The sequence below is a fragment of the Astatotilapia calliptera genome, chromosome 15, assembly GCF_964374335.1.
Source record: "Astatotilapia calliptera chromosome 15, fAstCal68.1, whole genome shotgun sequence".
In the NCBI taxonomy this organism is placed as follows: Eukaryota; Metazoa; Chordata; class Actinopteri; order Cichliformes; family Cichlidae; genus Astatotilapia; species Astatotilapia calliptera.
This window is the reverse complement of record NC_137436.1, coordinates 18677835-18697445: the sequence shown is the minus strand read 5'-3', so window position 1 is coordinate 18697445 and position 19611 is coordinate 18677835. Positions and strand designations below refer to the sequence as shown.

At 41.0% G+C, this 19611-nt stretch overlaps 1 protein-coding gene and 1 pseudogene across 1 annotated transcript in view; one reads left to right on the top strand and one right to left on the bottom strand.

Annotated features, from left to right (window-relative positions):
- The window catches only part of map3k5 (mitogen-activated protein kinase kinase kinase 5), an 87921-nt gene that overhangs the window by 1349 nt on the left and 66961 nt on the right, over nucleotides 1-19611 (bottom strand). The window contains exons 18-29 of the mRNA XM_026143641.2: nucleotides 17821-17926; nucleotides 14440-14597; nucleotides 11489-11666; nucleotides 10293-10310; nucleotides 9740-9917; nucleotides 8745-8913; nucleotides 8217-8402; nucleotides 7173-7278; nucleotides 2645-2888; nucleotides 2435-2547; nucleotides 1166-1287; nucleotides 983-1059 (exon numbers count right to left, since the gene is read on the bottom strand). Coding sequence (XP_025999426.1) covers nucleotides 983-1059; nucleotides 1166-1287; nucleotides 2435-2547; nucleotides 2645-2888; nucleotides 7173-7278; nucleotides 8217-8402; nucleotides 8745-8913; nucleotides 9740-9917; nucleotides 10293-10310; nucleotides 11489-11666; nucleotides 14440-14597; nucleotides 17821-17926 — 1655 coding nt within the window. The remainder of the gene's footprint in view (nucleotides 1-982; nucleotides 1060-1165; nucleotides 1288-2434; nucleotides 2548-2644; nucleotides 2889-7172; nucleotides 7279-8216; nucleotides 8403-8744; nucleotides 8914-9739; nucleotides 9918-10292; nucleotides 10311-11488; nucleotides 11667-14439; nucleotides 14598-17820; nucleotides 17927-19611) is intronic.
- LOC145420371 (conserved oligomeric Golgi complex subunit 6 pseudogene) lies at nucleotides 5092-6155 on the top strand (annotated as a pseudogene).

Genomic DNA, 19611 nt, shown 5'->3' with positions numbered 1-19611 from the left:
CTGTGTAATAACTAATGTTTCTGTATGACTTTATCGGTACAACATTACTTCAGTTCATCAATCTGGTTGAGGTTTGGAATTTGACTGGGCTATTGATTCCTTTCCTGCTTTTTTAGCCATTCTATTTGGGATTAAGTTTTGTGATTGGGATCATTGTCCTGTTGCATGACACAATTTCAATCAACCTGTGGGTCAGATGTGCAGACAGTAAGTTCCCCTCTAATGCAGCAACATCAGAGGAGAACACCACCCCCACCCCAAAACATACAATCACACAAAAAAGACCTAGAGATACCCTGAAGCAATTTAGTAGATATGGTGTGTATAGCTGAATGTTTGATATGACCACAGTGTGGCGCCAGATATCAAACACAACCAATAAGAACTTCATAGTAGTTTGTTTTATTCATGCTTCACTCTAAATTGAACGCAGTATAATTAGTATGCTTGGACCTGCAGTGCTGCAAAGAAACTTTAAAGAGGAGGTGAAAACTGTTGCAGTAGCAGACATCAATATTCATGTTGGTGTGACCTGTTTGAGTAATTATTCAGAGCTATTTTCATCCTAATAACATTTTAGAAGACATCGGGTTAAGCGTCACAACCTGAGCATGGCAACATAGCTACGTCCAAACCAAACTGCCCACGTTAGAACAGTATCTTACTGACCTGTGAGGTCCCTGCAAATTCAATTAAATTTTGGTTTATAAACAGATTTACAGAATTTGTGATAAATTAAGTCCTTCATAGATTAGCCTCAAAGTACTGCTGAAGTACAAAGCTGCCTTCTGAAACTTTTGTGTAAGAACAGGAAATGCAACAACACTCTCCCATTATGCAACGCTCCCATCTTAACCCTCTTGTTTCTCTTCCTGTCAGGTACAAGTTTCAGCACGTATTTTGGGGACTAAATACTGAACACAAAATATGAAGCAAATATAGAAATATTTAAAAGTAAAAGAAAAAAAAAATCATTTTCTACCTCAGTCTTAAACTCTTCAGATCATCTCTTGTGACATCATGAAGGATGTCGTACAATGTATACTCCTCATTGAGTATCTAAAGAAACAAAGTGGAGAAAATTACATTTACAGAAATGTTTTTCTTTACTTGCATCATCCTAAAAAGGGCTTTGTTAAAACAACAAAAAAAATCAGAGACCCACCCTGTCTATGGCATCCTGGTCAGCACCGTAACGTGTCAGCCAGCTGGTCAGCTCTGGGTCGTCACGTCTCTCTGCAGGTTGGCTCCTCTGTCCCTCCAGGTCATGCGAAGATGTGGGGGTGTCTAACAGAGTAGATTTTGAGAACACTCCATAAAACAAACATTTAAACATTAACAAAACAACCAGTTTAATGACAGATCAAACATGCCGTACACACAGGAAGCGCATGTATCAGATGGACATAGCTGCTGGGTCTGGGCTTTAATCATCGTTCTTTCAAGTGGCCAGCTGGGGGGATAAAGTAAGAATGCACAGAAATCTATGAGAAAGTATTGTGCTTCTGTTTTGGTTTTCACTTCAACAAGTAGTTTCCTAAAGAGTTTAAGTGTTTTTGGACATAGCTACCTTTTGATTGACACTCTGCTAATGTATCGTACGAGAAAAGAAACCAGATAAGACATTAAAACAGATAAAACTGAGGCTGTGAAATAGAAGGTGAACAAATAAATGATGTCCCAGTGGTTAGGTCCATATTTCACAGCAGCACTCATGTGGAACTTTTTGCCATGATTGTTTGCTTGTAAAGCAGCTTGTAAAGGTGTAACTGTTGCAGTAACAGGATATGCTGCTTTTTCTCTACAAAAAAGCAACCTTGTTGTCACAAGTCACAGTCACTATCGCTACAGCTTTGTGCAATTGTGTAAACTGAACATTTAATATTCTTAAACCTCCTTAAATGTTGCTTTCAAGGTGACGCGTACTCTTATTTGGTCAGATAAAAGCCTCTGTTAAAGAGAAATGGCCACAGTGGATGACAATATCTTAATTTTAGTGTACTTTGCCTAATAATTGAGATTGTTTAAAGCTGCTCTACTAATTTCTTATAATGAGTTTTACCCTTACAGAAAAGCAACCATCATCAGTGGATATCAACCCCCCCATCACCAGCTCGGAGTTGGATATTGGAATAGCTGATCAGACCAGCAAATTAGAAGTCACTTAATTTACACCTCCGGTATGTGATAAGAAAGCTTTGTTCATGTGCATTGTTCCTGTCATGGCTTGTTTAATTTGTTTACTGAACTAGAGGGAAAAACTTTTAATTAACATTGGCTCTAGGAAGTATAAAGTACATTTTGATTTAAAAGTCAGAAGTGAAAGTCGAGTCTGTTCAGTGAGAAATAGCTGGCTTTAAAAAGTAAAGACAGACTAAAAATACCAGAAGCAGCAAAAGGAGTGTGAGAAAGTAATTCAGACTAAAGTAGAGACCTTCAGGCTCAGTTCGCAGCTTCAGTAGTCTGATCTCTTGCTCTCTCTCATCCAGCACTTGTTGCAGGATGGACTGATACTCCCTCTCCTTCTCCAGCAGCTGTTCCAGCAACCTGGAATAAAACAGAGAGATGCAGGTTAAAACGGATAAACTATGGTTAAATGAAGAAGTCCTATGCTGTTGTTAACGGCCTTCAACCAGATGCCTACCTGCTGGTCTCCAGCTTCATCCTCCCTAGCTCCATGCTCACGGAGCGCTGTGCATTGTGGGATTCGTGGGAGACGGTGGAGCTGAGTGTGCTGACTCCCGAGGTAGCCACCGTGTCATCGTGAGCGGCGCCAGGAGGCGCCCGGCTCTGGTGCGTGGAGGTTCTGTCCGGCTCGCCGTCATCATCGATGTCCTCCTGATCGGCTGCATCACTTTCTGAGGCCAGACTGAAGTGAGGCCTGAGTTCTGCATGCAGAGAGAAAGAATCACTTTTAGAGGAAGCCCTGTAATAAAAGTGATCATGAGAGGTTGTCTGAATTGTTAATTCCAGAGACTGGAATCAGTTGTGTTTATTTGATTAACACAATGCCGTTTCATTAAAGTGCCCAAATGTGAAAAACTGAGGCTTATTGTTGAAATTGCACTTTCTATTTTTTTTCTCAAGATATTAAAAGAAAACATATCAAGAAAGCATTCTACTTTTTAACACTTTTTTTAACAACAATATTTTTACTGTTTCAGCCCCTTAAGAACAAAGTGGGCTCTGTGTAGCCAAAGAACTAAAATGAGCGAAACACCCCTGGATTGTTTCAGACTGTTTCTTTACCAATAATTTGTTTACTAAAATGAAAATGTCAAGATTTTCTGTTTCAAGTAGTCACTCAGATTTGCTTTCCACTGTTATCTGTTGGTTCCTTCTTTTTCACCTCAACTTAGGTAACAGCTGTTATCTTTAACCTCATTTACTTGATAATTTCCACCACAAGGAGACGCAAAGTGCTGACTCTGATGAGTAAAGCTGTTTGTGTCAGATATCATTTAATACCAATACTGATATTTTGCATCAGTATTAATAATGCATTGAAAAGGGATTTGTACACCATATTGCTGTACACACACACACACACACACACACACACACACACACACACACACACACATATACATACATACACACATATATATGTATATATATACACACATATGTATATATATATATATATATATTTATATATGCCATCTTTAAGAAGGGGGACCGGAGGGTGTGTTCCAACTACAGGGGGATCACACTCCTCAGCCTCCCTGGGAAAGTCTATGCCAGGGTGCTGGAAAGGAGAGTTCGTCCGTTAGTCGAACCTCGGATACAGGAGGAACAATGCGGTTTTCGTCCTGGTCGCGGAACACTGGACCAGCTCTTTATCCTCTCCAGGATACTTGAGGGTGCATGGGAGTTTGCCCAACCAGTCTACATGTGTTTTGTGGACTTGGAGAAGGCATTCGACCGTGTCCCTCGGGGTGTCCTGTGGGAGGTGTTGCGGGAATATGGGGTGTCTGGCCCATTGCTACGGGCCATTCGATCCCTATACAACCGTTGCAAGAGCTTGGTTCGCATTGCCGGCAATAAGTCGGACTCGTTCCCGGTGGGTGATGGGCTCCGCCAGGGCTGCCCTTTGTCCCCGGTTCTGTTCATAATTTTTATGGACAGAATTTCTAGGCGCAGCCAAGTGGCGGAGGGCTTTCGCTTTGGTGGCCTCAGAATCTCATCTCTGATTTTTGCAGATGATGTGGTTCTGTTGGCTTCATCGGGTGAGGGCCTCCAGCTCGCACTGGAACGGTTCGCAGCCGAGTGTGAAGCAGCGGGAATGAGGATCAGCACCTCCAAATCTGAGGCCATGGTTCTCAGCCGGAAAAGGGTGGAGTGCCCACTCCGGGTCGGGGATGAGTTCCAGCCCCAAGTGGAGGAGTTCAAGTATCTCGGGGTCTTGTTCGCGAGTGATGGGAGAAGGGAGCCGGAGATCGACAGACGGATTGGGGCTGCAGCTGCAGTAATGTGGACGCTGCACCGGTCCGTCGTGGTGAAGAGGGAGCTGAGTGTAAAAGCGAAGCTCTCAATTTACCGGTCGATCTACATCCCTACCCTCACATATGGCCACGAGCTGTGGGTAGTGACCGAAAGAACGAGATCGCGGATACAAGCGGCAGAAATGAGCTTCCTCCGAAGGGTGGCTGGCCTCTCCCTTAGAGATAGGGTGAGAAGTTCGGCCATCCGGGAGGGGCTCAGAGTAGAGCAGCTGCTGCTCCACATCGAAAGGAGCCAGCTGAGGTGGTTCGGGCATCTGACAAGGATGCACCCTGGGCGCCTCCTGGGTGAGGTGTTCCAGGCATGTCCCACCGGGAGGAGGCCCCGGGGCAGACCCAGGATACGCTGGAGAGATTATATCTCTCGGCTGGCCTGGGAACGCCTTGGTATTCCCCCGGATAAGCTGGAGGAGGTGGCTGGGGAGAGGGAGGTCTGGGCCTCTTTGCTTAGGCTGCTGCCTAAAGCGGATGAAGATGGATGGATGGATATATATATATATATATTGTGGCGGAGGCGTGGCCCCGGGCGCAGCTGCAGGGGAGGAGTGGAGCGGAAGGCTCATCAGGGCGGCGCTGCGAGGCCGGCGTGGAGGATAACATGCAGGAAGTGGTTGGACACATTACAGAAGGAGTCTGCAGGCCGCTAAAAGTTCGGATAGAACAAGTCATAGTAGCAGAGCCAGGCGCTGTCCTTCTTTACAAGCTGTCCAACTTGCTCAAGTTCTACCACCACACCATCAGCTCAATCATTGGAACCAGTGTGGCCTCCTTGCTCATCACTATTGAGGAAATGCACTCACTCAGCAAAAAGATGTTCTTCAACAGTCTAAGCCTTCATGCAAGCAGACTCATGGACAAGGTGGAGCTACCACCTGCAGACCTGGGACCTACAGCCTCCCTCACTCAGACCCTCACCCTTCTCAGGGAGGTGTTGGCCTCCCACGACTCCTCAGTAGTTCCTCTGGATGCTCGTCAGGCTGACTTTGCTCAGGTTCTTTCTTGCATATTGGACCCCCTCCTACAGTTGTGTACTGTGTCAGCCAGTAACCTTGGCACAGCTGACATGGCTACATATATGGTCAACTCACTGTATGTCATGAAGACCACATTGGCCCTCTTTGAATTTACAGACAAGAGGCTTGAGATGCTCGAGTTCCAGATCGAGGCTCACCTGGACACTCTGATCAACGAGCAGGCATCCTACGTGCTGACCAGAGCCGGACTAAGTTATATCTACAACTGTGTCCAGCAGCACAGTGCTGAACAGGGTGCTCTGTCCCTCCTCCCCGGCATGGACAGCTCTTCTGTGAAGGCGGCAATGGTCCAGTTTGATCGGTACTTGTCGTCCCCTGACACGCTTGTGATGCCGCAGCTCAACTTCCTGCTAAGTGCAGCCATCAAGGAGCAGATTTTCCGCCAGTCGACAGAATTGGTTTGCCGAGCCTACGGGGAGGTTTACACAGCTCTGACCAGCCCAGCTAATGCCTACAACGACCCAGAAAACCTGGTGCCCAGATCCCCTCAGCAGGTTCAGACCTTGCTGTCATGAGAGACACTTTTGTGCCACTTTGTTGATCTCAAATACACCAGGCGAAGCACAGGCCCAGCAAAGGTCAACCCGCAGGGTATTTAAAGAGCCGTGTAAGTTGTAGAGTGTAAATAAATGTGGAACTTGGCGATAAAGACCTGTGTGTGCGTGTACCTGTGCCTAGTATATTCCACATATATATATATATATATATATATATATATATATATATATATATATATATATACACACATATGTATATACAGACGGATATATATATATTAGGGGTGCAACGATATTCGTATCGATATTGAACCGTTCGATACAGTGCTTTCGGTTCGGTACGCATATGTATCGAACAATACAACATTTGTAATTTATTTTATCAACTTTCCTTCTGACGATGCGCTCAGTGAATCTGTGTTCGACTACTCCGCCTAGGCTGCACTGTCCAGCGCAGATCCACTGAGCGTTCAACACAGACAGCATAGTCAGAAGGAAGAGCGCAGGGCAAGCTAGCGAGACAGAAGTTAAGCTCTCCTTATATATATATATATAACTAATATCTGGTACTGATACTGATACAGAATACTTCCTATGGGTTATGAGTAGTGAACTTTGTTGTAACGTATGATAAGATCTCCACTCGAGTGTGTTTTTAAAGATTCAAACTTGATAATGAAGCAAACACCTGAACATTGTTGGTTCTTTGTTACAAAACACCATTACAAAGGTGGAAGAAAACAAAAATAGCGCTGGGTGTCTGTGACATAACTATAGCTAAATTTAGCACTCATCCCACTGACTATTGATGTTTTATGAGTTTAATTCTTTGGTGAAAACAGGAAATAATTTCACATTGTAGATCTGAAACTCTCTTGAACCACTTTACACAGTTCAACTAGAACTTCTCCTCATTTCAATCTGGGCCTATAATCAGCTAAACATAATATCTGCCCTGCATGAAACTCAGGTGTGTAATCCATTCAAGTTATTGCCCTTTTACTTCCTGTCTTTAAATAGGCTGTGAACACACACAGGCCTGCGCAGCAAATGCCCTCCTCCTGTATCAGTAGTCGTGCCCCGAGGGAAGAGTCATAACTTATTTACTGGTGCTCTGCTCGAGACACTGATGATCCTACCTGGCACCAGGATCGTGATGGCAGTCTGCACAGCCTTGCGGATGATGTTGTCCAAAGCGAACATCCAGTGAGGCTTGATGTTGTGGTTTCGCAGCACTTTGTTCACCTGGAAATGGAGAGGTTCACACTCATGAGAGCACGTTTTACAATGTTTTACCTATTAGTGATTCTACACCTAAAATAAAAATGAGTTCATTCGTATTTGCCTCACAGATTTCATTCCAAGAATTGTTCTTAAGAGAATTGTTTATACTTCATTTTAACTTCTGCCGCAATAACTAAATATCCCCAAAGGGATTTTTAAAGCAGCCTACTCTTCATGGCATTATTAATATTTGCAGTCACGCACTGTGAAGCTCTAATTTTTTTGCAGCAATGACCAACAGGAGGCACCAGAGCTTCATCTACCAGCACGATTACACAATCCCACTTACAAATATGAAAACAACCACTCGCTCTGTGCCATTTCATCTGCATAACTGCATTTCTGAGGGGGAGAGCAGATGAGCCTTTTAACATTATGTGCAATTACTCCTGACAGATCTCTCCCTTTTATCGCCTCACTTAAAGGTTACAAGTATTTCCACAGTCATCTGTCTAATCTCTGAGCAGGAAGAAAAGCAACAAGGCAGCCCGCAGCTGTCTGCAGCCCATTTCAAATGACAACAATTACACTGTTCAGAGCCTTTGTTTTATGCAGCGGCGAGAAGCACCTTTGCCTTCAAATGGGTACTTAATAACAGGAAATCAGAAAATAATGAGCCTGTGAGGAGAATTACAGCAGCAAATCATCAATGTAGCAGTTCAGGTTTGTGACCGCTGTAGACTAAAATTTGATCCTTACTGTGGGTAAGCTAAAGACACTTGGTTATAAACTAAAAAGCTGCAGCAAACACAAGACATGTTTTATTGATTTGGGTTATATTTCATATTCCAATTATGATCAATTATTCATGAGCCCAGTGGGATATCACAGATGAAATGTAGCTGAAATTCATTGGATTGACCCAGTATCTTTTTCACGGTATTTCTATTAGCACTTACAGCATCCTGGAAGCCGAACAGCATAATCTGCAGTTGACTGATGGCAGTGCTGTCAAAGTCTAGCTCCAGCTTGAGCTGAGACAGGGTGTTGGCGATGATTTTCCTGTCTGCCATCCGAACAAAGTCAGCAAGACTCACCACAAGGGTGGAGATGTGCTGATGTTTTAGCTTCATTTCCTCTGAGCCCTGAGGTAGGAGGCAAGCGGGGAAAGAAGAGATGAAAATGGTGGTTTAGGTTTACAACAGGAGCTTCCAACTCCAACTTACTAACATCCCTATCAGATAGACTTAAGAAATTTTTTCCATGTTTAAATTATTTTAGTACAGTTTAAAATTTGTTTAATTGTTAGTAATTCATTTGAGTATCCCTTTGGCTATTTGGTCCCTTCATTTAATTAACTGTAACAGCTGAGCTAATCTTTCCATGCACAGCCTGGCTACTGCACTGGAATGCCTGTGAACAAGTGTGTGTTGTTGAACTTGTAATGTACTTCTATATCCATCTATTCATTCTCAACGGTTTCCAACCTGTGCCAGGGCTTCCATCAGGTTGGCCACCACCTTGGCCTGATCTTCAGTAAGGATACGGTGCAAGGTAGCTCGCCTCTCGCTGTCTTTCCGAAGCATAAAGAAGCCCGAGTCCTTCTCATCAGGTGATGGAGGGGCACTGTGGTCCTCGAAGTTCTCCACTGGAATGCTGAGTAGAAAAAGTAGAAACCCCATTTGAATTTTTTGTTCCTTCTATATGTACAGGTTGCTGTACCCTCCCTATTGGTACTAATCAGCAAGGTTAATTAAGTATGTTTTACTGGTGACATTAAATATAAGATAAATAAGTTTTTGCATTGCTTTAAACATGAACATGTTTAAATTTAAATCACTGTAGGACACAAAAACCCAGGAATGAAAGGAGGCGGAGGCGAGCTTCAAAAGCGAGTGAATCCCCAAAAACTCCCTTTTTACAATGTGCAAGATTACAGCATAAATAAAGACATTCACGACCTGATACTGAAATGGTTTTGTTTTCTGTTGCTGATTTTAACCTTTAAAACAAGTGTACAGGTGGTGAAATCTCATATTATTTTGGATTTTTAGGGGTGCAGCCACTCTGACAGACAGAAGCATTTTAATTAAATTATCTGACGTCTTGCTGTGTGGTTAATTGTACTAAAAGCCCATCCGGGGAGTCTGTGATCCAATTTTGGTGAGTGTAATTCTAGCACTTTATTTACATTTCATTTAGCACTAATTAGCAGGTATCTATGTGATGCATCCATACAGTCTATGAATAGAGCTTGATAATCGGGCTTGCCAGGCTCTGCTTGAGAAAAACCCCCCAAAGAGATTCAAGACATCTCAACTCAAGGCTTCAACACGTATGTACATAAGCTAATGGGTGAAGTCACGGTGACTACATTTTTTATACTGGTTTAGTCTAAATCAATACTATAGTCATAAGGCTGTAACAACAAATGAATAATTTAAGGCAAAATGACTCGTCTGAGGTGTCCAAGTTGTTCTACCTGAGAAAGAGGGACCTCTGGCCCTTGACATCCTTTTCACTGTAGCACTTGATGCTTGGCTTGAAGATGAAGGGGTTGGTGTTGAGGTCGTTGTCAGGGGAGACGGAGCCATACTCGCTGCTGCTGCTGGTGTCTTCCACTACAACGGGCACTGGCAACGAGATACTGCGGAGATACTCTAGAAGACACAGGGAACAGAAGATGGAACAAAATCGTAAAGGTGTTTGTTTGATCATCATCTAACTAAAGATTTTGCTGTATAGCAGCATGCTTTCTGTCTGTTATGGTGTTTGTGTGCAACTGATCAAATAGATTACAAAACATATTCAAGCATTTGGGAAACCATCTTGTTGTTTACTCTCTATCTTGAATCCTGGCAAAAGGGCAGAGTCGTACAAGGCAGGTAGCTGCCACCAAGAGAAAAATGTAAACCGCAGCCCAGATCCTATTCAGTAAAGCAGGGTGATGTTTCATGGAAATGACATCTAGTTTATAAAGTACTCCCACTAGTGGTAAATGTGTCTGAAAAAGTGCAGAGAGCAAAATTACTCACCTGATCCTGGTGTCAGAGCTGCAGGGAAAAACAGAAAATATGTGTCAGCAGTTAAAAAAAGAACAAAACAGAAAGCAGGGTAACATTCAAAGCATGCAGAGAGACACAAAGCTTCTTTCTAATCTTCTGCACTGCTGTGAAGGCACATGACTGATGCCGTGGGGTAAAAACCCAACAGGAAATGACTATTTTACAATCCAAATAATGAAGGATGCGCCTGAAATTCTTAACACTTAAAAAACGGTTTTGGCACTAGATGAATCTAGTAATCACTACAAACAAAGATTTTTGATACTGGAAGCTTTCTGGTTTCTGGTTGTAGCCACTAGTATTACTACTGAAGACTATTTGCTTTAAAGCTTAATCTAAAGAGATACTGTTTGTTACCTTATTAAAATTTAGACGACTTTATAACAATAATAATAGAATAGCAACAGAATCGTCAATAGGATATCCACTATTCATTTATTCTACACTGAAAACTCCTAAAAATGGCTGTTGCTCGATAGGCTTTGAATGGGGAGTTTCTTTTTCCCCCTCTTAGAGCACTACTTGAGGTGGTTGATTTTAGCAGTGGGGAAGATCATTATGAGGTTCACGCTATTCCCTTATCAAGGCTGTAAGTAAGTAGAATTCTGCTACATTCCTGGAAGTCGGAGATACCTGCAGCCTTCGATAAGTGGCTGAAGGAATTAGGAAATTTGTTACACTTAGAGAAAATGATGTCAAACAAAGCAGGTCTCTTTCAGAAACTTTGTTTACCAGTCTGACTGAAAAGTTGAAGTCACTTTTTATCGGTCTTACGGATTAACAATGTCACAGTTTTATAATAATGTGTTCTAGTTTGTATGTGAGCCTCTGCTATTATCCAACATAGGGATTAAGGTAACTCCCCCTCCTGGATTCTCACACTCTTGTTGTTTTAAACAGATAAGTCCTTGTTGTGGAGCTTTTATTGTGCATACAGTATATAATCATTTCTCTTCATTACTCGTAATGCTATAATTGCTTCGCTGGTCTCTTGTCTGCTTGGCTCGGCGCTTGTAGTGAAACTGAGAGTGAAGGAGATAAGAGAAACTAGCACGACTGCAAAGCAAAGAGTCTCAAACTTTCCTGAAATAAAACGAGTTATTTAAGTTATAGAGGGGATAGTCTTGGTAATAATGTTATTGTCATGTAGCTATGCTCTGATCCACCTGTGAAGCTGCCCTTGCTCTTCTTTTTTCGGCTGGTGACGGTGAGGAACTCATCGGTGAGCAGGTCGAGCGCGGTGGCACGTCGGTCCGGGTCGGGCTCAAAGCAGCGAAGGATAAAGGCTTTAGCCTCTGGTGACATGGACTCTGGGATCTCTGGATGGATTTTAAACATACCCACCTGCACAAGAATGACATGCATGAAAAGCACTCAGAATCTATATAACAAGTTTAAAGAAATGAGCATAGTGTCAGTTCAAGCAGGAGAAAAAGTCAAGCTAAGCTGCAATCCTGGCAGATCAGCTGATCTCAACGCCTGCCTACATTAGATGATGCGTCAACCTTTTGGCAAATCTCATATATGGTGTACTGTTAAATCTTTTTTAGCCTGGCCATTGCCTATTCACCTGCAAGCCACTTTGCAGCCCACTTCCACCACAACTCCTTCTTCCCTACTTAGTCCCAGTTCCCGGTTTTGTACAGCTAGCCTTGCTTCTGCTGCTCTCATAACATGCTTTTCACGCACGTGCATGGAAAGACAGGGGGTGGAAAATTTAAACAACTAACAGTAACTTCTTTTGGCTACAGTGAAACAAGTTTAAAATAACTGAGACAGTGTGAGGTTGCTGCAATGGGCAAATTATCTGATTAAGTTTAAGAAGCAAGAGCAAAGAGCAGAGCAGTGTTTACACAGTGATGTTTGAATATGAGACTATCCACGAGGCCTGGCTGTGACTTGGGGCAGCAGCTGAAAGTAACAATACTTCGAGCACAAGACTCTCATTAAAAACATGATAAATTCCTGTTGTTGATGTGCAGGAATTTAAGATTAGCAGGGAGATATCCCACCCCTTGAGAAATTCCAGAAAGATGACTGAAAGTATATCACGAATGTTTAAGAAATGCTACAATGCAGTGCAGACAAAACACAAGATCTCCTAAGAGATTTGTGACTCTACTTGCACTTCTGTGGTGATCTTTATTGATAAAATGTGATGAGATCCAAGTTTCCCCTTTCATGTTCTTTAAACTTCAAAGCATCCGAAGCAGAGCAGCATATTTAATTAAATCACATCATATGGAAAATTCCATGATTCAGAGCTTTGACAGGAGTGCTGTAATGTTTTCCAGACACCTCTTAAACATCTCTACTGCCCCTAATGGGCCACACATAGCTTATAACAATAATTCACTGTACAGAGTGCTTTAAATTTCCATCCAAAGCAAATGCACGTGTAAACTGAGTGGTTAACAAGATCCAGCAAAGACACACCCGCACAGAAACTAAAGGCCCACTGTAGAAGTTCCTCTTACGGAGCTATGCTTTTGTTTGCATTCAAACAAATGTTCGTGCACAGACAGTATTTGTAGTTTCTACTGGGCTTGGTCAGATTATAGCCTGCAGGTTGAAACCAATGCAGGTGCAGAATGACTCTGGTTTTGTTTTCATAAAAAGAGGGAACTGATAAGCATGCATGAAAGACTGGTGGTTATTTTGTTTGTTAGTTGACTTCTTTACGTTGAGCACCTTTCTTTTAAGACATGGAACATAATTCTGTAATAAAAACAGATGTAATGGACACAATGTACTCTGTATATTAGCTGTTTATATGTACAATAGGTTTCCATAAACAGCCCTGGGTGTGCTGGATGGTTGGCAAAGGTTAAAGCATGGTACATGGTGTCATGCTGGAGGCATGAAGTCATAAGGTAGGGTTTTTCCAAAGAGAACAGACACAGTTATATATAGTTTTCCACCTCTCCTTACTTCAGCTGAACAAACAGTTTCTCTTGTGATCTCTCCCTACAAGCAGACACTTGATGGTGTCATGTTTAAGTCATGTGATAACAGCTGAGTCACCTTCTTTATTAAACAATGACATTGCAATATGATAAAAGCTGCAATTATCTACTGTTTGTGCTCTGAATAAAGGGGTTTTAGTTCAGTTCTTGAACTCTGTTACAGTCGTTTTATATAGTTCACAGTTCAAGAAATCAAATTTATCTTAACGTGAACTTTGATCTAACCAATCACGTCATCGAGTGTGTGAAACAAACTGTTATAGATACCTTCAATCTCCCTTTACGCCAGCTGTCTTCCCCTCTTAAACAGAAGGAATAAAAAGCAGCTGTGGGAATGAGATGACCACATTTGTTCTTACTGACATCATAAGTATTTAAAAAAGCCTAAAATGGTACCATTACATAAGGTCAGAGAACAAATACTTGAAATTATTTGAGCAAAGGGTAAACGAAAAACTAAATAAACTTGCACTGAGAAAAGAAAAAAGTACTGGTCAGTTTCGGTGTTTTCAATTAGTTTCCTCTTGTATCCTGACTTCGAGTTTAAACATAATATTAACTTGTATAACTTTGCAGTTTTTTTGTGGGTGGATTTATTTTTTTTATTAGCTCATATAAGACTTTTATCCTAACAGTACTACAGGTTTAAGATAAGATAAGATAACCTTTATTAGTCCCACATGTGGGAAATTTGTTTGGCTGGTGCATAATTGACAGCTACTGGTATTAGGAGATTTCTTGATCAGCAGTTGCATAATGCTAATGAAGACATTACTCAGAAATGTAAGAAGAAGAGTTTTCAGTCTTTCTCTTGTAGAAACAAACCCTCTTTCAGTCGTTTTTAGTCATGGTTTGAAAAAGACATAGATAGGATATCATGCATTTGGAGCAAATGAGTAAAGCTGATATGCTAATAACACGTGATGGCAAACTATTTGCCCTGTCATACTGGATGTCTCAAGGGTGCAATTATCAGCTCTCAAACATCCTCATATTTATTGACCTGGCAGAGCTGCAGCTGTTCATTGCCACTGTTTTTGAAAGATGCCGTTATGAAAACAGCTGCTCGCCAGACTTCTACTTTCAGTTTTCTAAAATTAGACATCTTACCCAGCAGGATATTGGGATATGTTGCTGTTCAAATCTCTCACCTTGAACATGGCGGCCTGTGGTTCTCCCAGTTCATAGAAAGGTGGCTTCCCAGTGGCCATCTCTATGATGGTGCAGCCAAGGGACCAGATGTCTGCTGGTTTGCCATATCCCCGTGGGCCCTTGTCTATAATTTCAGGAGCCATGTATTGCAATGTGCCTGAAAAATGACGCACAAAAAACAATAATAAACACATAATGAAAACTCAAATTCAACCACTCATTTTTTAAGTGTCAAACAAATGAAACAAAAACATTTCAATTAGTGAGCATTAGAGGAGGTGGTGGGTGGATTATGGGTATAAAGGTTTTGAAACCCAGACTGAATTTGTGACGCAAATATCTAATTCGCTCCTGTTACTAATAGAGCATTGCTAGAATGTTGTAAAAGTGCAGCAACTCAGCGTATGAATGTCAACAAACTTGGACAAACCACAGAGTTATGCAACAGCTATAAAGGGAACGAGGAGGGAACGCTTCATTATTATGCTAACTAAAAGGGACACTGCTGGTATTCTCATGGTGAAACGTACACTTCAGCTGAGAGGTATACCAGATTTTAAATGATTTATTTCTTGCTTATGTAAACAACATGTGTGTAAATATAGCATCAATGATAGCTGCTCAGTTTATATCATTATATAATGATATGCTAATTAGTCAGCCTCATTTTGCTTATGTCAGTTAGCCTTGGTTAAAGCATGCTGTCAGATAAAAACAATGTTTAAAGATAGTTCAAAGGGTCAGCAATACCAGTTTATTTTATTGTTGTTCATGTCCTAATCAATCTCTTAAACCTGCATCCAGCGCAACTGCCTGGGATCATTTTCCACCACAACCTCTGTCTTTTAATATCACAACACTCTTACTTTACTCCCAATCAAATAAGAGTTAATGAACCAAATAATTGAGCAACTCAGTCATGGAACAATTAAATAGTTCAAGTATTGACTATAAGTTTCCTAAATGTGAGGGAAAGGCAAACAATAACCTTGATTACACCCAGTTTAAAACTATTTCTTAGACTAACCATCTCTTGCAGAAAAATGTGCTTTTGTTGCTTATTTTGCTCCCTCCACTATTGTTCCATGTACATCCCCAATAGCAAAGAATTGGGACACTGTAAAATGTAAATAAAAACAGAATGCATTGATTTGCAAATCTAATATATATATATATATATATATATATATATATATATATATATATATATATATATATATATATATATATATCGTTAGCTTCATAGCATAAGTGCCTAAGTCATTGGACTAAGTCAATGACTTAGGCACTTATGCTATGAAGCTAACGATATATATATATATATATATATATATATATATATATTTATTTTTTTTTTTTTACAAAAGAACATGAAGCATATCAAATGCAAAGTGTCTCAAAAAGGACAATAGAAACTAGTACTAAAACTAACCAGTACTACAAAGAAACAGCTGCAGGAACATTCTCCAGCTAATTGGGTTAATTGGTAACAGCTCAATAACATGACTGGAGTTTCTCAGAAGCAAAGAGGGGCAGATGTTTTGTGGAACAATTTCAAAATTATAACAAAGACTTCAAATATCTCATCATGTAAAGTACTAAATATTATCAGAAAATTCACTGATAAATCTCTGTGTGCTTGGCACAATGCTGAAAATCAATATTAGACGCCTGTGATCTTTGAGCCCTCAAACAGCGCAGCATTAAAAACAGGCATGACTCTGACATGGTGACTATGATCCAGAAACACTGCTGCCTTCTTTGGGCTCAAAATGATTTAAAACTGACTGAGGCAAAGAGGAAAACTGCTGTGTGCTCAGATGAATTGAAATTTTAAAATCTTTTTGGAATACATGGACGCAGCGTCCTCTGTACAGACGAAAAGACTATTCAGCTTTTTTAGAACACATTTTAACAGTCTGCACTTACAGTATGATAGAGGTTCATTAGTGCCTATGGAAACGTCAGTGTGCACACCTGCAAAGGCACCATCAGTGCTGAAAGGTATATACAGATTTTAGAGCAACATATGCTCCAATCCCAGACGTCTTTTTCAGGGAAAACTTTACATATCTCAGCAAGACAATGCTAAACCTCAAACTGCATCTATTACAACATCATGAAATGAAAAATATGACAAGAAAGACCTAAGACTATTAAGCAGTTTGAGTGCTATATCAGATAAGAATGAGGCCAAATTCCTCTCCCAAAGGTCTGGCAGCTGTTCTCCTCAGTTCCCAGATGTTTACAGATGGTTTTTATAAGAAGAGAGGTACACTGGTAAACATAGCCATATCCCAACTTATTCCCGTGTTTCTCAGTTTAAACATTTGACATGTTTTCTGTGTTTTATTACGAATAAAATATGGATTTTTGAGAATTGCAAATCAATGTGTTCTTTTTTAATTTACATTTTAAAAAGGGTCCCAACTTTTTGGGAATTTGGAGCTTGTATAACACTAATGATGAAATCCCTGTTGCTGTTGGTAACTCTTCCGGTTTGCACTGCAGAGATCCAACAAAAACTACTAAAAATAACTTTCATCTGGCTTTTGTTTTTTTGATCATATTCATAAACCGATAATGTCTGTGTGAGGTAAAAGTAGCGTCAGCAGGGTTGTGAAAGAACTGATGTAAATGCCAAAAATAGCTTCAATTTGAGCTAACAAAAAGTGATGACACAATTCCTGCAAATTGCCAATCAGGTTAGAAAAGATTAAACGAGGCTTATGGCCTTATGTGAGAAACAGCAACGAGTTTCAGTGTTGTCAGTTAATCACAGCTCAGTCCAAAGCAACATTTTCAGGTCCACACTGAAGGGAGTCTTTTGTTCTAATAATAGCCTGCAGGCTGCTTATCCGCTGCTTTTTAAAGCTCGTGTACTGAGCTAAAAACAGGCGAGCACACATTTATAGCAGGCGTGGGTTAAGAACAAGGAGTAGCCCAGTTTCCTGAAAGAGCTCCGCCTTCCAGGGTAAGTCCCCGTCTGCCTCGAGCAGCAGTCAGATGCTCTAATTCCAGAGGTCAAACTATGCTACAATTGGCAACTGCAGTGCTGACATTACAGGTCTACATATCAGGCTGATCTAACTGCAGACTCAAGCCAAAGCCAGAGTTTCTAAATAGGAACAGCCTGCTATTTTTAGGAATATCACATACTGTCCAAGGACTTAAATGGGATTACTGCTCTGAAATAGTCACAATCAAAGAACAGCAGTAGGCTCGATACTCAGACACTACTGAGCAAATTTTAACAAAGGATGTTTCATAAAGTTTTCTAGTAGTCTCCCCACAACAGGGGAGACAACTCTACTTGGCTTAAGTATTTCATACTGGCTTGCTTATGGGGAAGAGAATCTAGATAGTGGGTTGGACTGTACCTGTGAAAGTCTCAGTGCAGGGGTTGATCCCAGCCAACCTTTTGGATGTGCCAAAATCTGATATTTTCAGGACGCCACTGTAGGTGTTGATGAGTACATTATCACCCTGTGGATTGAAAAGACATTCATCAGAACAGATGCACCAAATTCCAAAGCCGTGATAGCATTGATAACGTGAGGTGCTTGCAAATCTTGAAACAGTAGGTTACAACACCATGTGTGGGAGGAGGAGGAGCTCTAAGCCAAAACAAGGTGATTAACATTTATGTGGTGCTAATGAAGTTTATATGACTGAGTTGTTAAATGAGAAGGATGTGGCTTCTAACTCTAATGACTACCTACGATGGGAATGTTATGAGTGTTGGTTTGCTTTTAGTGAGATAAAAAAGGGAGCGGCACTTGCTTTAAAAAAAATGATTCCTGTTGTAGCCAATGGGCTAGCAAAGAAAATGGTGTGAGCAGCTGGGATGCTCTTTGAATGCATTTGCAGCAAATCAAAGTCGCTGTGCAAACAGTCACATGGAAGACATGTTCAGACTACAAACAAGCAAACAAGGTTTTAACACACCCTAAAAACTGAAATTCTGCAGGAGCTGAATCACGTCACTCTGAAAGCTCCTCTTTTTCCAAAAAACAACATCCGATTACTTTTTGTGCGGATGAAAGATTTATCAGTTCTAAGTACTGTGTTTTTCCCCCCCCATTTTTATGTTTACATTCCTCAAATGTGTTGTATTCTTCTGATAAAGTTTGCAGTTTGAAAACATTCAGAGATCCTTATGTGCATTAAATATCATTTTACTTCTACATCCTCCTCTTTGAGATACTGTGCATCCTCTGCTGCTAAGCGAAAAAAGATCTGTCCAGAGTAACACCAGGAGGGAATTCTGCGCTAAAAAGACTTTTCTGAATTCCAGATTTAGAAGGTTTCTGTTTGATCTGATTAAGTCAGACTGCTGGGGAATCATTTATCTCTTGGAGGTTTTTTATAGCAAAGATTGTCAAATTCACCACCACTTGAAGTGGAAGCAAAGGCACCTTTTTAATGAGTTCATAGCAAGCAAAACCTGAGTGTTAACCTGAGTTTGTGAGCGTTTTAAAACTTTGACTTTAAAAGGTTCCAACTCATCTTATGAAGACGTTTGGTCAGGACTAGTGACAGAAAACTGCTCTGCTCATGCCCTGACTGCTGTGTATAACTGTGGTAATCAAGGAAATATCAGAGAAGCTTGGTGCAGACATGGATGATTTTCCCCCCTACATCTGAACATGTGCATAAACAGTGACAGGAAACAAATATAAACGTGAAATAAAATGCAAAAAAAATTGACTATATAAACACATCTGATTCCAGAAATTCCTAAAACTTTAGTGGTTAGAGGTCTGTGTGATTGTGTCACCTCTTGTTCCTCATTTTGGACACAGAAAGTAAAGGGGCTTGATGTGCCTCAAAAAAGACAATACTGAAGCACTATTTGCAAATACACAAGAGGAGAGAAGAGGTTTCTGACCATCAGTTGACTTGTTAGCAATGAGAATGTGCTTCAAAGTATGACAGTGATAATGTTTCATAAAGTTGGAGGTGCTAAATTAAACATGTAAGGAGTATGAAGCTGATCAGAACTAAAAGTGTTTCTTTAATTTCTCAGCTAGTGTTTTTGCAGCAGACCGCGCAGAGATCATCTGTCTGTCACACGGCACTTACTTCTTTCTTCTTTTCCTGCTGACAGAACTCGAGTTGCTGTAGTTGGTGCATGTTTGTCGACTTACTGTAGCTCTCACACTTACTAG